The following is an 11,108-nucleotide window of genomic DNA, read 5'->3' on the forward strand; positions in this document are numbered from 1 at the left end:
CTCGAACTAGGACTCCACTTACCGCTATCTCTGAGACCGCTATGTATAAGTACAATTGTTCATTTATCTTTGGTGTGTGAAGCAGCGGCGGGCTCGATAAGTACCTCTTGAGTTCCTTCAAAGCTCGTTGGCATTTAGGGGTCCATGAGAAGTTATTCTTCTTCTTCAATAGTGTGAAGAATCGGTGGCTCTTGTCGGATGACCTAGAAATAAATCGCCCCAGGGCGGCTATGCGCCCTGTTAACCTTTGCAAGACCTTTCCGTTATCCACAACCATGATATCTTCGATGGCTTTGATCTTATTAGGATTGAAGGGTCTCGATTTCCCGATTAGATACCATAAATCCGAGGAATTTACCCAACCCAACTCTAAACGCACATTTTTCCGGGTTCTGCTTCATATTGTATTACTTCAATATGCTGAAGGTTTCCTGCAAATGTTTTAAATGGTCATCTACTCGTAGAGACTTAACTAACATGCCGTCAATGTAAACTTCCATAGATTTTTCTAGTTGTTCCTCGAACATCTGATTTACTAGGCGTTGGTATGTGACGCCGATATTTTTTAATCCAAACGGCATTATGATATAATAGTATGTGCCATATTTAGTGATGAATGAAGTTTTTTCCTGATCACCCAGGTCCATCCGTATTTGGTTGTACCCGGAATAGGCATTGAGAAAACTGAGGATCTCATGGCCGGCTGTGGCATCAATCATACGATCGATGTTGGGAAAAGAAAAAGAGTCTTTGGGACATGCCTTATTCAAATCTTTGTAATCTACACACATTCTTAGTTTATTCCTTTTTTAGGGACTACCACTACGTTTGCTAACCAATACGGGTATTCAACCTCCCAAATAAACCCTATTTTAAGGAGTTTAGATACCTCGTCCTTGATGAAAGCATGCTTGATCTCAGACGGGGGTCTCCTCTTCTGTTTGACCGGGTGGAACTCCGGGTTCAGGCTTAGCCTGTGAGTGGTTATCTCCGGCGGGATCCCTATAATGTGAAGGTGGGATCAAGAGAAACAATCTTCGTTAGTTATAAGAAAGTGAATAAGTTTTTCCCTGAGCTTGGAGCTTAACCCCGTGCCTAGGTATACCTTTCGATCGGGCAAGCATTCTCGCAATATGACTTGTTCCAGCTCCTCAACCATCTATTTAGTGGCGTCAGAATCATTGGGGGCTATAAAAGATCTGGAAACCCCATAATCATCATCCTCGCCTTCCTTTTGTTTATCCGAATCTGCCGAGGATGGTATCAGTGATTACTATTTGGCCCTGTTTCTAACCATCTGGTTTGGATCCTTCGATGTTGAGACTGTAGATGCCGGTATCACCTCCTAGGCCGCGAATATTTCCTTTGCAGCTGGTTGTTCACCATAAATTATTTTGACTCCGCCAGGTGTTGGGGATTTCAGTGCCTGGTGCAGTGTTGAGGGCACTGCCCTCATGTTGTGGATCCATGTCCTTCCGAATAAAGCATTGTACCTCATGTCTCCTTCGATCACATAAAATTTAGTTTCCTGGATAGTCCCGGCGGTGTTTACTGATAACGTTATTTTGCCCTTAGTGGTATCACATGCCATGTTGAATCTGTTAAGAACTCGAACTGCAGGCACGATTTGGTTTTGTAGACCGAGCTGCTCCACGACCCTCGATCGAATGATGTTGGATGAGCTACCTGGATCAATTAACACACGTTTAACCCAAATTTTATTTACGAGTACAGATATTACCAGTGCATCGTTGTGGGGTTGTACGATCCCTTCCGCATCCTCGTCGCTGAAAGATAAAGTTCCTTCTGGTATGTAGTCTCAAGTTCGTTTCTCCCTAGTATTGGATACTTTGGGGACATCAACCCCACCGATGATCATGTTAATGACGTGCTGAGGTTCTTCTTGTTCAGCTTGTTTGTTAGAATCCCTATTCCTGAAATGATTCTTGGCTCGATCGCTCAAGAATTCTCGAAGGTGCCCATTGTTGAATAGTCGGGCTACTTCCTCTCTCAGATGTCGACAATCTTCCGTTCTGTGACCGTGGGTGCCATGATATTTGCAGATCTGGTTAGGATCCCTTTGGGTTGGATCGTATTGTTGGGACCGAGGCCATTTGGTATCTTTGATGCGCTCGATAGCTGATACAATGGCGGCATCATCGACATTAAAGTTGCATTCCAATAGCCGTGACGCTTCTTTAGGCCCGACGGACCTGTCGAAGCCATTTTTGGTCATGAGTCCCCGGTTCCTTTGACCTCGGTCATTTCTCCTTTCGTTTCTCATGGAGTTCCGCCCGGATCCACTACTTCTCCGATCTCTATTATATGGCTGGTACCGATCCCTGTTTGGCCTCGGTTTACGATCGATGTCTCTCTTGACTCTGTCGAGGGTTCTGGCGGGATAGACAGACCCCGAAGGGATCCCGCGTTGATCATCTTAGACTCTGATTTTCGATTGATACCGGTTATGCATGTCAGCCCATGTAACGGCCAGGTCTTCTATCAGGTTCTGCTTTAGCAGCTGTGAAGCCACTGAGCTTCGAATATTGAGTCCCTGAGTGAAAGCTTGAACAGCCCAATACTCAGCGACTGGCGGCAGATCCATTTGTTCTATTTGAAATCGGGACACGAATTCCTTGAGCATCTTGTTATCTCTTTGTTTGACTTTGAAAAGATCCGATTTCCTGGTCTCGACCTTGATGGCACCAACATGTGCTTTTATGAAAGAGTCTGCAAGTATATCAAATGAGTCAATGGAATTAGGAGGTAAGTTGTGATACCATATCATAGCTCCCTTTGACAGTGTATCCCTAAATTTTTTCAGCAAAACAGACTCGATCTCGTCGTCCTCCAAGTCATTCCCTTTGATGGCACATATATAAGAGGTCATATGCTCTTTTGGGTCGGTTGTTCCGTTATACTTAGGTATTTCTGGCATACAAAACTTTTTGGTGATCGGCTTCGGAGCCGCGCTTGGAGGAAAAGGTTTTTGCATGAACTTCTTGGAATCCAGTCCTTTCAATATGGGAGGTGCTCGTGGGATTTGGTCTACCCTGGAGTTGTAGGTCTCCACCTTTTGTCGTTAACTTCGTTTTTCTTCTCCCCCGATTCTATCCGCTTTGTCATCTCCTCGAACATCTTTATAATCTCGGGGTTAGCCCCCAATTCATGTTCATTTGACCTTTCTATGACCGGTTCATCCCTGCGGGTGACTTCCCGGGGCGAATCAGGCTCAACCCTACTTGGTGCACGACTTTGATTATGTAATTGAGCTATCTCCGCCTGTTGAGCCTGCAACATTTCGAAGATCACCCGTAGATTGATCTCGTCTCCTTCAACATTTTATTTGTTTCGAGTTGCCGATCGGGTTCCACCACGAACGCTATTTTGGGGGGTCGATAGGCAAGTTTGCATGGATAGCCACATGTGAATTAGCGTCAATCGGGTCTGCGATCGGAATTTCAATGGGATCAGCAGGTGGTACCTCGTTTCCGGGCGCTATGTTGTTATTTTCACCTTGATGACCAAACTCATTGTCAACATGCAGGGGTGCTGATTGAGAGTTCGACATTTTGTATTTTAGCCTGGAATCAAAGACACTTCAACGAGAAAGTGTAAAGTAGTATGTGTTACGAAGATTTGTATCAAATAACCACTATTATCCTTAGCCCCACAGTGGACGCCAAACTGTTTACCCTCAAAATCGGATAACAATTGAATTTGTACGTGGTTTTAAGGATACGTGATCTATCTTGATACAAAATGAGAAATCAGATTAATATTGAAATAAACGATGAAAAAGTTAATGCAAACCACACAAGTTGAACAATCTTAGCCTTGAAGATTAGTCATCCTCGAGTCAGAAATGCTTTTATCGATGCCGGAACAGAATGACTAGATAATGAAAACTAGAAATAATAATATATTGCTTTGTGATGCGTGTTATAGTGTGTTAAATGAATTACCATAACCCCCTTTATATAGTAGAGGAGTCCTACTCTAGGTACATTTCTATAAAAGGTAAAAATCTCTTGATTTGTTGATTGCCGGTTCCTTGCTGATACGTGCCGAGATTCTCGCTGTAATATCCGACTGGTCGCGGATATTTCGGTCTTCTGTTAGTTATCTCCAAGCTTGTTCGAGGCTAAGGTCGACACCGGACTTAATGTTCCACGAAGACATGCTTTCCGACCTCGGGTTCTAGCTCGACGGGACTCGAGGTCGATCTTCAGTTCTTGGTCGCCACGTTCCAAGCCTAATCCATCAAGTTGTAGTTGAGCTCGACTTCGACCGTATACAAAGTGAAAAATAACTAGAAGAATCTGATGATCAAACGTTGAAAAGAAGAACTCTCAGCGAATTTATAAAGGACTCAAAACAAAAGTGGTAAAATAAAAAGGATAATTTTGTAGTAATTCTTGGGTTGTTGCCCCCAATCTAGCTATTTTTTTATATTTGAACTATGCATTTCCCTTGGAACAATTATATCTTTTATTTGAATTATTATATGAAAATTGAAGATTGCTATGATTTTAAAATTTGTATTGTCATAATATGTAAGTTTGACAGAAAATAGTCGTGCTATTTAACGTAGCCTGATTATGAAATAAGTTTCTTTTAAAATTTATGTTCTAGATAATAGTTTGGCACCAACTATAATATGATATACATACTCTACTGTTTAGCGATGTTCTTACTAGTCTATAACTAGTCTATAATATAGATAAACGGCTCTGTGACGACACGTGTTTCAAGTATTTGAAATTGAACTTTACGAACCGTGCTGTGTTTCACGCTTTCACCACAAAGCCCAAAACCCAAACGTCTTCATTCCACTCTCTCTTCTCTCTCTCTAAAACCCTAGTCACTGAAGACCACTGAGTTCGTCAAAGTATCTGAATTTTAGCCAAATTTAGGTTCGATTTTCATTCCGATCCTTTAATTTTTTCTTAAGTATCTGTAAATTTCGCTTATTCTTTTTCTTAGGACTTCCAGTTTTTTTTCCTTAAAAATTTCACATATGTTTTTGTTATGACTAAACATATAGCCGATCGCAACTTGATTGGGACTGAGGCATTGTTGTTATTGTTGTTATGTTACTGAATTTTTTCTACTAAGTAAGAGTAGAAAGCGGAATAATTGTTGCAATAGTTGAGCTTTTTAAATATAGCCTGTATAAGGGTTGCTGTAGGTTGATACTCGGTCGAAGAATAGTCAAACTGTGTTGAATCATCTGAATAGAGACGAATAGAGCGGAATGGATGCACTGGATTTATATAGCCAACCCACTAGTTTGGGATTTAGGGAGTTGATATTAAGTTGTGGGTTTTGCCAAATTGATGAGTTTTTGCTTAAGCATTTCGACTTTAAGTGATGATTCTTTGTGTAAGACTCATATTTGGAATTTGACTGAGCTATGATTAAGCTGGATAACTTTTTAAGCTCAAAGTTCTAAACAAAAAGCTATTTGATTTAGTTGCACTGTGCGATCAACTTTGATCTTTGTGCTTTACTTTCCGTCAGTTGCAGCGCAAGAATTTAACTTCCAATTTGCTAAAATACTTGAAAGCATACAAACTTGCAAGTCCGTCCATTGCGTGCCCCGGTTTATGTTAAAGGTCCACCTTAAGAGTTTATGCAGAAGTTCATTTAGTAAACTTAAGATACTTGAATTACTACTAGTTCTTGTTGTACCTTGGGTTTTGTGATAACAGATTATGATGAAAATAAACCCTAGCATAACTGCATAACTTTCAAATTTATCTGTCTTTCCCTGTTCTAGTTATATAATTTCACTTGACATCTTCTTAGGAATCTATACTGTCGAAGCTAACCCCTGGAGAGCAGAACTGAGCATAGCATGAGCACACGAGATAGAGGGTCACAGCCAGTTAGGCGTACGAAGTTCCGATCTCGAAGGAGTACTGTTGTAGATGTTGATCTAAATGTTGCACCCCCATCTGAGAACAGAGATCAGGAAGGAACGTCTGTGCCTGTTGTGTCTGGGGATGCGACACACGGACAAAGAGGTGCCTTTTTGACACCTGCAGCAATTGTTATTGAGGCACTTGATGATGATGTGATTATATCATCCCCTAGGGCGTTTGCAGAAGTATGTACTCTCCCTTACTATTCTAATTGCTTTTCTTTCGTTAAGTTTGTTTAGTGGTGAATTATGGCTGTGATTACGGCTGATGTTTCACATCAAGTCTAATTATGTGAGAGATCTTCTCCATTTTATTAGGCTAAGAACAACTCCAGAAGGAATCGAGGACGGGTTATTGTAGTTGATGTGGATTCTGGTAATTTATTCTTCTCTTAAGCCTGGTACAGCTGTAGGTAGTGTGTTGATTTTTAGCTATGGAACCTTTTTATTTGCTGGAGATAGGAATTATCTGACCAGAATAGCTTAGAGGAACCTCTCTTTTTCTTCTTTTAAAGGTTAAGTGGATATGAGATTGTATATATAGTATTCTCTTTATGGGTGGAGCAAGTGGATCTTTCATCTTTTTTTTTTTCTTTTTCAAATTCAGATATTCTGGACTCTGCAAAAATCTCCTATTTCCTTGAGGATACCAGTTCAATTTACCACTTTTTGTTCATTCTAGGAGTGTCTGATCTGATTGATTGGAGAAGTTATTTAATGCTTCTTTCTGTCCAAGATAACGCAAAGCAGGATAATGTTACATGAAAAATCAGAATTTTAATGATTCTTGAAGTGACATAACTTTGCCAGTATCAACAGAACTTTCTTTAGAATGTTTTCTAATCCTTTTGTGGTTGGGAAAAGGAGGAGCATGTAGTTAGCATGGTCTACATAGGGATTGAAACTTAGCTGCATCCTGTGTTTACACCAAACCAAAGAATTTAACCTTAGCAGTTAAAAGTTTTAGTGAGTAATACATATCACTTAACCATGGTTATATAATAACTTGATGGTTGTTAATTTGCTTTGTACCTGATGTATGTTTGGGCAGTTCTTTGCAATTGAAAACTTGGCTTACTTATCTCTTCCATGCCCTTTTGTGATTGGACTTGGTTGGTTCACGGCTATTGCAGAGGGCCTTTCATCTAGGGCCTCAAGTAACAGTCGCAACAGGCGTAGAAGAGTCTCTACAGATCAAGCAACAAACAATGGTGGCATTCACATAGACCTAGAAGGACATAGCTGTCAAAAGGTAATTACATGCCATGTACTACAGCTGAAATTCTTGTTTCTAATGTTATCTGTTATTTCCTTTCCAAAAGATATATTTCAATGGATCTACCACCTTGTGTTTTGAAATATTATTCTGATTAATTTCGTTATGTGTGGAAGTTTGGTTGTGACATTCTGTCTCATATCGTTTGACTTGTATGATCTGCAATTGCTTTGATAGATTAAAGTTCCAATTGTAGGTAAAGGACTTGTTGCTTTTGTGACTGGCTGACTGCACCTTACTACCTCTAAGCGTTCTTTATACAGTATACAAAAGATTTTTTATGTGTTGTAGTATCTTTGAGTTCTTTGCTGGCCTTTTGACTAGTTTCTGGCTTTTTGCTGATACTTCAAGTGTACAATACTTGGCTTGCTTAACTTGTGTTATAATGCAGAAGTCTAAATAGCTTATAGTTTTTACGAAGTGGGTTCAAGCTTCGATTTCTGTATGTCTTTTTCATCTAATTATCAAAGTCACTTTCAGAGAATTCAGTTTTATCAGTACACATGTGACCTGGTTCAAGCTGTTACTTGATCTTTATGAAAGTAAATATTTGTTTTTTGGTTTTGTTTCCCATGCCAGAATGTCAATGTAAAAAGTGCAATACCACCACAACCAAAAGAGCCCGCATTCAGCTGTCCAGTGTGCATGGGTCCGTTAGTTGAGGAGATGTCGACTAAATGTGGTCACATTTTCTGTAAGGCGTGCATAAAAGCGTCCATAGCTGCTCAGCATAAATGTCCTACATGTAGGAGAAAAATCACTATGAGAGACACCATAAGAGTGTATCTTCCAACCACAAGTTAAGTCAAAGGTTTGTGTACTGCTCCCTCAAAGCTTTTTTCTTTTCTTTTTGTTTTTTGAGGGGTGGTGTGTGTGGGTGGGTGGGGGGTGGGGGTGGGGGGGCTTCGCTCTATGACCTTTCTATGCATTCCAAACATTTGGCCTATTTCACAATATTTGCCTTAGCTGGGAGTTAATGTCTGAAATTGGAAAAGAAGTATCTCAAAATTAATTCCGATCGCCATTAGATAAAAAGTAAATTGGACAGTAAAAATAATTGAAGAAGGGGATGGAATTGGTCTGGAGCATGTACTATCTGTGTGCAAAACCGGTGGGATCTTCTACATTATGTGCACAGAAGAAACATTATGAAGTGGCTATGCGTGTCACTCCGGCTTTTACCAGTTTAATTATTGGTTTTACCCTTTCTTCTTTCTTGCTTGAAGAGATAATAAAGAAGTTCTTGTTCACTCTGAAAAGATGGTTTTATTAGTTGATCTTTTGCACGAGATTTATGTGTGAACTTCCATTCTTTAGTATAGCAGTAAAGATGAAATTCATTGTTTATAAGGAGTTTAGAATTGGGTGATTTGTGTTGCACTAATCTTGATATAGTTCTTTTTTCAAGTATAACTGATTATCTCATGATTTTTGATGGATTTTGTCTTAACCAATTAAACTATATGTAAATAGGATTTTGCTGTCTTTATTGGGTTATTCCATAAGAACTTGCTTCTGATCTTTTCTGTTTCTTCACTTTTCCCTTATTTACTCTGTGGGTTGGTTGGTTTTATTTTTTGTTTGGAGGGGGGCGGCACTGAACAAATGGAGTAGGATCTTTTTTTTCTGCTTGTGTTGTAATCTTCTCCTTACACAAGAAAGTGTTGTAATCTTCTGCTAGTTATGAGAGAATTATAATGTAGGGATGGTTTATGCAGTGAATAAAAGATAATGGAGGAATTGTTATGCAGTGAATGCCATGTAGAGGTTACCTACTTTAAGGACATCTTGGTCTTAAAGTAATTTTTAATCCCTATATTACTAATACACGTAATCCTATATTACTAATACACATAACCTTATTCCATATATTATCTCGAGTAAAATAATATATAGATTTTTGCATTACTTATGCATGTGTCGTTTAATATTTCTAACTAAACGTTGCATCGTTTAATATTTCTAACTAAACGTTGCATTAGTTATGCGGTAAATAATTTTTCTTATACGGTGAACCACATACTGCATTAGTTATGCATGAACTTATTTTTTCTAATTCCTCCAACCAAACATCCTATTATTTTTATGCTGGGATTATTTTCCTTGATCCCTCCAACCAAACCACCCCTTAAGTTTTGCAGCCTTTGCAGATAGAGCATTTCACGGCTACTATAATATGGCTAACCGCCTTCGTTTATATGACAGGATTTGGCCATCGTTTATATGACCTGTGGAGGAAGTGTATTTGTAGGGGTAGTTTCTCTATGAAGTATCTGCTTTTGAGGCTGCATTGGAGAGTGAAAGGGAAGTATGATTGAAGATACTTTTAATTCAGTTAAGTTTGATTGTCACAATCAACAACGTACTCTTTCCTGTGAGTGCCTTTAAAAGATGGTGTAATTAGTTATTGAATTTAAGTTGTATGCACTGACATTGTAAAAATCTTTTTACACTATTAGTGCTATTTACCTCGAAAGAGTCTCTGAATTAATCCACTAAAAAGATACTATGGAAATCAATAATGTCAGGTTATACTGTATTACTACAAGCTATTGGCAGGGGCGGACTCACCTTGGCAGGGGTTCAGTTGAACCCGCTTCGTTGGAAAAATTAATTATTATTACCTTGAAATTTTATCAGAAAATTATGAAACTGATAAATATTATAATATCTGAGCCCGCTTGACGTTAACATAAATTGTAGAGTGGTGGCAAATGGGTTCAAAGTAATTAAGACCCAGGGTTGCAAGTTTGAACTTCTACAAAAGCAGCGAACTAACTATGCAGAACGTATATATTATTTTGCCTATTGTTAGGGCTTGATGTTTCCTATTTTGTCTTTGACTCTTTGTTTTCTTACTTCTCTATATTATTTTTTTTCTTTATTTAAATCCAATAAAACTGATTATTATTAAACTCCTCCATTTTACTTTAAAAAAAAATTAAACCTTTCTACAAAATGAATTTTTATTCTACTCGAAATTACTTATAATCTTTTAATTTAGATTGGTTTAATTTATATTAATTTGTTAATTTGTGTTATACTCAAAATTTTAGTTTGGTGTAAATATCTTTTTCTTTAATAATTTGTATAAATTAGTTTAGTCTGTAACTCTTTTTTCCCGTGTCTTTTGTTTGTAACAACTTTGTATGTTAAATTTCTTAGAGTTATAATATGATTTTTAAGTAGGTTAAATACTTTTTGGTTTAAAGGACGAAATTTTCCTTGTTATTTTTTTTAAATTGCTCCCAACCTTTTTTATTAACAAAAAATAAATGACTTAATTTTTTTTGAAGTGATCTGATGAACAAAAAAGAGTTGTACACAAATTCTGTTTACCGCTGCACTTGACTATCGTGTTCTTTGATTGAACCTGCTTGTACAAAATCGTGAGTGCGCCTATTGGCAATTGACCAACTCTTCATGAAACTATAGCACATTTTTTTATAGGGCAAAAAGATAAACTAACTTTTATCATATTGTGTGATTTTGAGGTTCCCTTCTTTCTACTAATGCAAAACACCTAGACATCCTTAACAAACTCAAAGGCAGATATAGGACTAATTCTGTGAGTTCAAATAAACACGTTGCTTTTGGCTCGAACTGTATATAAATGCAAAAAGAAAGTTAAATGCATACATATAATAAGATCACTCTCATGCTCATTCTAAATCTACCAACTCTGAATTCTAAATACGTCTCTATGAATTTTGAACACGCCTTTGAACAGACTAAGCTCCTGTTTGGCCATAAAATTTTGGAGTTTTTTTTCAAATTTTGTTTTTAAATATTCGTTTGTTTATAGATTTTTACTGATCTTTGAAGAAGAATTAACTCAAATAGCCGCCCACCCAATCACTTAAACTAAAAATAGCCGATGGAGGTATAATACATGCATAATTTATG

At 38.1% G+C, this 11,108-nt stretch overlaps 2 protein-coding genes across 7 annotated transcripts; one reads left to right on the top strand and one right to left on the bottom strand.

Moving 5' to 3' along the window:
- Positions 1-2,437: 2,437 nt before the first annotated feature.
- LOC138906250 (uncharacterized) lies at positions 2,438-2,890 on the bottom strand. The gene has a single exon (XM_070194782.1). The coding sequence runs from the start codon at positions 2,888-2,890 to the stop codon at positions 2,438-2,440; it is 453 nt and encodes a 150-aa protein (XP_070050883.1).
- Positions 2,891-4,713: 1,823 nt separating this feature from the next.
- LOC104116191 (uncharacterized) lies at positions 4,714-9,678 on the top strand. 6 transcript variants are annotated; one of them, XR_011414424.1, is made up of 7 exons: positions 4,724-4,916; positions 5,812-6,112; positions 6,245-6,301; positions 7,050-7,178; positions 7,782-8,013; positions 9,408-9,455; positions 9,501-9,678. XR_011414424.1 is itself a non-coding variant. In XM_070196389.1 (6 exons), the coding sequence occupies exons 2-6, from the start codon at positions 5,861-5,863 to the stop codon at positions 9,501-9,503; spliced, it is 489 nt and encodes a 162-aa protein (XP_070052490.1). In that variant the 5' UTR covers positions 4,714-4,916; positions 5,812-5,860; the 3' UTR covers positions 9,504-9,678. The 6 variants fall into 6 exon arrangements, 5 of the variants coding, with proteins under 5 accessions (XP_070052490.1, XP_070052488.1, XP_070052489.1 ...); XM_070196389.1 differs by lacking the exon at positions 7,782-8,013 and having other exon boundaries at positions 4,714-4,916; XM_070196386.1 differs by having other exon boundaries at positions 9,408-9,678.
- The last annotated feature ends 1,430 nt before the right edge of the window (positions 9,679-11,108 follow it).

Source organism: Nicotiana tomentosiformis, chromosome 2, assembly GCF_000390325.3.
Source record: "Nicotiana tomentosiformis chromosome 2, ASM39032v3, whole genome shotgun sequence".
Taxonomy (NCBI): domain Eukaryota; kingdom Viridiplantae; phylum Streptophyta; class Magnoliopsida; order Solanales; family Solanaceae; genus Nicotiana; species Nicotiana tomentosiformis.